Source organism: Onychomys torridus, chromosome 1, assembly GCF_903995425.1.
Source record: "Onychomys torridus chromosome 1, mOncTor1.1, whole genome shotgun sequence".
Lineage (NCBI taxonomy): Eukaryota > Metazoa > Chordata > Mammalia > Rodentia > Cricetidae > Onychomys > Onychomys torridus.
The window spans coordinates 83,755,117-83,760,803 of NC_050443.1; the positions used below are offsets into that span (position 1 = coordinate 83,755,117).

Below are 5,687 nucleotides of genomic sequence, written 5' to 3' on the forward strand. Positions count from 1 at the left end.
CAAAAGAGGAAACTGTCCTACATACAGAACCATCTGCAAGATCCAACAATAGTAATGAAATGTTTACAAAAATAGATTTTCATAAGATTTCCAATATTCCCAATACTACCTTGAAATATAAGATGTTTGATTCATATTCAAATGAAATTTTGGTTACAATAATTCTGTCCCTTTTCCAATTTTCTATGGACTAGAAACAAAATAACTACTTTCAACAACATGAGAAAAATTCTGAAAAAAAACTCTCTAAAGTGCAATTGGTTAGTGATCTGTTTAGAAGAAAATCCTCAACACTCGCTCCCGAATCTGTTTGGTCCTCACCCCATAGATCACAGGATTAAGGGCTGGTGGGACAACCACATAGAGATTGGCCAAGAAAATGTGGATATACTGGGGCACATTATGGCCAAAACGATGTGTCAAGAAAGAGAAAAATGCTGGAGTAAAAAAGGTTAAGATAACACCTATGTGAGAGCCACAGGTGTTGAGAGCCTTGAGCCTGGCCTCTCGGGAGGGAAGGCAGAAGACCGCATAGAGAATCCTGACATAGGAGAGAATAATAAGAACCACATCCAGTAACAAGATAACAATGTTGCAGAGACCAAACATGACATTGACTTTGATACTGGCACAAGCAAGGCGGGCAATGCCCATGTGTTCACAGTAGGTATGAGGTATGATGTGATGCCCGCAGTAGGGCAGCCTCAGGAGGAGGAACACCAGGGGAAGGACCATGTATAGGCTTCGCAGGACAGCAATAATTGTGATGACACCAATGACTTTGTTGGTGAGGATGACGGTGTATTGAAGGGGCTTGCAAATGGCAATGTAGCGGTCAAAGCCCATGGCCAACAACATAATGCTTTCCATGACGGTAAAGAAGTGGATGAAGAACATCTGAGAAAGACAGCCTCCAAAAGATACTTCCCTGAGACTGAACCAGAAGATACCCAGCATTTGGGGGATGGTGGCTGTGGTCAGACCCAGGTCAATGGAATCCAACATGGCTAGAAAGTAGTACATGGGCTCATGAAGACTGTGTTCAGTTTGGATCACAAATAAAACAGCAGTATTCCCCAGTATTGCAATGAGATACAGAAAACAAAAGGGGAATCCAATCCAGATGTGTGCATCTTCTAGCCCTGGGATGCCCAGCAGGAGGAATGAGGAAGGATGGTCTTGTGAGTCATTAGACAGGGACATTCTCTCAGTCATGGATAGATGCTGTGCTTGATACAGATAAGTTCTTGTGTGTGATCAGTATGATTCTTTGTCTGCTTAGTCCTTTATCTTCACTCCTGGTCAAATATAAAAATAACTTTTTAATCTTCTATTCATATTTGTAGAAAGAGGTAAAAAATACTCTCCTTGTTTTATATGTAAGTCTCCTGAATTTTACAAGGCATCAGCTATAGAGCCACCATTACTGCACTGAGCTCATGTAATAGCAAAGACTAATACAAAGAAGAGGAGGAAGAAGAAATTTGCAAACTGTTGTATGGCCAGGAATGCATGAAGAGGATGAAGTTCCAAAGCTGATATACAAGGTAATGTTACATATGTTTTTGCTTAATAATAAGAATGACCCATGCATTTGTTATCTTGACTTTCCCCTATTTTGGAAGCTAAAACTCCCAAATGTGGTGTGCACATTGTTGTCTGTGTGTGGTGTTAAGTAATAAGGTGATCTGGTTCTGAGAGCAGGATAAACAACTTCTCTTCTTTTGTTTGGTTGTACGAAACTTCTTGTAGAAGTTCTCAGTATTTTCATAGGTAGATGAAGAGATGAAACTGTAGATATTTTAATGTATGTTATGGGAAGTAAATCATTCATATCCATTATAACTCTATTACAAAGTCTCACCAGGTTTGGAAAGTAAATAAAGACAAAGGGAAAAATAATACTTGACAAAGATCATTTTGTTCTTTTGTAGCTATGATAAAAACATGAATTGAAAGATAGTCTTAATATAGACAGAGCTTTCATTTGGTCAGTGGATAAATAAATGCACCCAGTAAAGAAACTGTCCAGATAGGGACCAGCTTTTGGAAGAGAGAGTTTAAACCTATGCTGACCCATATGCCTTCATAGAGGTGCCCATTTAAATTCCATAAAACATAGCAGAAATGAAAAATAATTTGACAATTCTAGAAATTGTTTCAAGAACACTGTATTTGTGTGTATGTGCATGTGCATGTGTGTGCATATGTGTGTGTGTGTGTGTGTGTGTGTGTGTGTGTGTGTGTGTGTGTGTCTTCTAGGTTGCTGATACTAGGGAAAAGAAAACTAAAGTCCTTATATTTGATACATAAAAGTATCTGACATAAAGTTATCATTCTATTCTTCATTTGCTGACAGCATACATAGTATTACAGTTAAGGAAACATTTTCCCAATTCATTACATTATATATTTACAGGGATTCTATAAATACTGGTGGCAATCAGACAATCTGAACACAAATTTAGGTAAAACTGGCCATACATTCCCTTCAGACATACCATTTTGTGGCAAGAAAAGTTTAACTCCAAACAGGACATTTTTAACTTGTACTGAAAGTATTATTGTAGACATATGCATAGAACACTGTGAAGAATAGAAGATGTTAAGAAAAAGTCCAACGAGGACACTAGAACTTTGGGAGTGTGATTACATGCCTGTAGACACATACAAGTACACACAAATATGTTTGAGGGTGGGCATAAATGTGTATATATGTGCATATATAAACCTTAGGTGTTTTCCCTCAGGTTCCATTGACAATATTTATTTTATTTTATCTTATATTTACTTTTTTATTTTTAACACATATTCTCTCATTGTCCTAGAATTCACTTAGCAGGCTGAGATGGGTGGCCAGCAAATTCCAGGATCCACCTTTCTTCATCTCCAAACCCATAGTATTATAGCTATGTGCCAAAACGTCCAGCTATTTGTGTTGGTTGAGGGGAATCAAATTCAGTTCCTCAGGCTTAGAAGGCAAGCTTTTTGCCAATTGAGCTGTCTCCTCTGAAGTATTCCCCACATCAAAACACTGCTGGTAAAGAAGAAAAGAATTTTTGTTCTAGAGGAAGAGTAAGATCAAAGTGAGGAAAATGGAAGCACACTGAATAATGAATACATTAAGAAGGAATCTGTGGTCTTTCAGGGACCTCAGTAAGACTGAGTAGGCTGATTAGTCAGTCTTAACTGACTAGAGTCCAGGTTATCAACAGTGACTCCATAGAGCAGAAAATGAGAAGATTGAGGCTACCTACCATAGAAAGAACCTTATGCCTGTGGAACTCTCAGGAGAGCATTATGTTCTCACATATACCCACATGTTCACTCTGGAACACAGGAAAGATAAGCACATGGACTTTCTTTTCTGTACCTAATTCTGAAACCCCATGGCAAACTGTCTGTCACAGAATCTATGTCATCTATCAGAGTTTCCCTTCCATTTTCCTACTTAATAAATGTCTATTCTAGAGAGCCATTCTTCATGATTCACTTCATAAATTCACTAATTCAAAAACATGGTTTAGATCCCCTTGTTGCATCTTGAAAACAGAGAAGCACATTCTGTCTCTTCTTGTGGTTAAGACACATGTAAACTTACACAGGATCAAAAAAGTAGCTAAATTAAAATAGACATATTGCTGCAAAGCCACCTTCAGATTTCTCCTTAGTTTTAAATGTAAGAATTTGTACAATCATACAAAAATGTATGTAGGGAAGGTACAGCCTTGGAGGTTGCATCAATGTGTAATTTTTCTGCATCTAGTACTTACACATCCACCTTTCCTCCATTAGTTCATTCAAGCATAGCAGAATCCCTTCCTTCGGCCTCCTTGATACTTTTTTGTAGACTAACAGGATATGACTTACCTTGGTTTCTAAATCTCTATGAAACATCAGTCAGGATTATCCTGGGGCATGCTATTTGTTTGCTGAGCAGAAGGAATTTATTTTTTTCCATGGGCCCGATTCCCTTAAGAATGCACCCACAGTATCATGGGAACCCTGACAGAGTGCAGTGTGCAAACTCCAGAGAATTCTTCCTCTCAGTCACTTTTTGTATATATAAGATACAAGGGCAAGAGCCTATTGCTGCTCTTTTGTTTCTTCCTAATTACCTATTCCTTTATTTGTACTGATAGAATGTGTTGGACTTGTGATTTCAAATTAAACTTTTAAACTCCTAGTACATTTCTGGGATTCTTGCCGCTATCTTTTATTCATCCACTGTGGCTCCCCCTTTCACAGAACACTTTTACTCCTTCTGCAGTTTATCCTTATGAAAACATTAATCAGTTTTCCACCACTGTGTTTCTGTGATAGAACCTGGTTTATCTCATGTATCCCATTGAGGACAGCCATCCACACACTAGACATAGAAGAAGTGTTTGTTCTGTGAAAACTGCTGTGATGTGCAACAATTGTGTCAGGAGACTGCCTTTGCACAAACACAGGTGTTAAAGGCAACACTGATAGTGCGTTAAATAGCCATTTAAAGCAATCACAAAAAAGCAAAAATAAGCACGACAAAAAAGGGAAGTCATAGCAAAGAAAAATTGAAATTATTGAGTTATAACACAAATATAAGATCTCCAACATAGCAAATTAAGAAGTTCTGAAAGTTACCAAAATTGAGCTCTTATCAAGAGAATTCTATGTAAAATGTTGGAAGAAATTAGCAGTGTCAAATATTATAAAAGACAATAAAGATTGGTAGCTCCACCTTTAAGGGAACATCTTTTATTTTAATTTTGCCAGGCTAAATGAAGTATAATGACAATTAAGGATTCTACATATTTATATTATATAAACAATGTTTTGAGTTAGTGTATATTATAAAATGATTAAATCAAAGTAATTAACAAGTCAATTACCTTAGATTTGTCAAGAGAGTGGTAATATGTACTCTTTGCAACTAAACCACTTTTTTTTATGATGGACACAGCTCTATTCAAATTATCTCCAAAACATATACATTCCCTGTGACCAAAGCTTTATACCCTTTATCTTAATTTCCCAACCTCACTCACACCCTGGACTCTTGTAACTAGCATTATATTTTCTCCTTATAAGAATTACATAGTTGAAACCTTATAGTGGCTTTCTGTGCTTGGCTCATTTTACTGAAGATAGTTTCTTTCAGTCCACCTATGTCCCCACATGTGGCAGAACATGCTCCTGGTGGTTGGCAATGCTCCAGTGGAAGGCCAGAGATTCACAAATATATGGGCATCACCAATTGCTCTTGCTGAATTTTGAGTAGGGAAGATGGGAGATTTGGAGATTTGGAGAAGTGGAAAAGGGGGTGAATGTGATCAAATTGCATTTTATGTCAGTCTCAAAGAACTAATAGAAAATGAGAAAAAGGAAGTTTATATACCAATTGGTATAAAAATTATCTTCCTTTGAGAAATGTCCCAAAGTCCTTCGCATATCTTTTCAGCAGGCTGTCTGATACCTTAGCATTGTCTTATCTCTTTCATACATTAACCTTTATTATCTATAATAGTGCCCTCTGTCATTCCTTTCACAAAGCGTTTTTTTTTTTTTTTTTTTTTTTTTTTTTTTTTTGCTTTGTCACCTATGCTTCTAGGATCAAACAAAAAAATCACCTCATTGTCAAAACCAGTGCCAATAACCTTCTTACAGAGTTGGAAAGTTATAACGCTTAGAGAGCATCTGAGTTT

General features: G+C 37.0%; 1 protein-coding gene across 1 annotated transcript; it reads right to left on the bottom strand.

Moving 5' to 3' along the window:
- Positions 1-273: 273 nt before the first annotated feature.
- Positions 274-1,215, bottom strand: LOC118596499 (olfactory receptor 52E8). Its single transcript, XM_036207431.1, has one exon. It carries the CDS (start codon positions 1,213-1,215, stop codon positions 274-276), a length of 942 nt encoding a protein of 313 aa, XP_036063324.1.
- Positions 1,216-5,687: the final 4,472 nt, after the last annotated feature.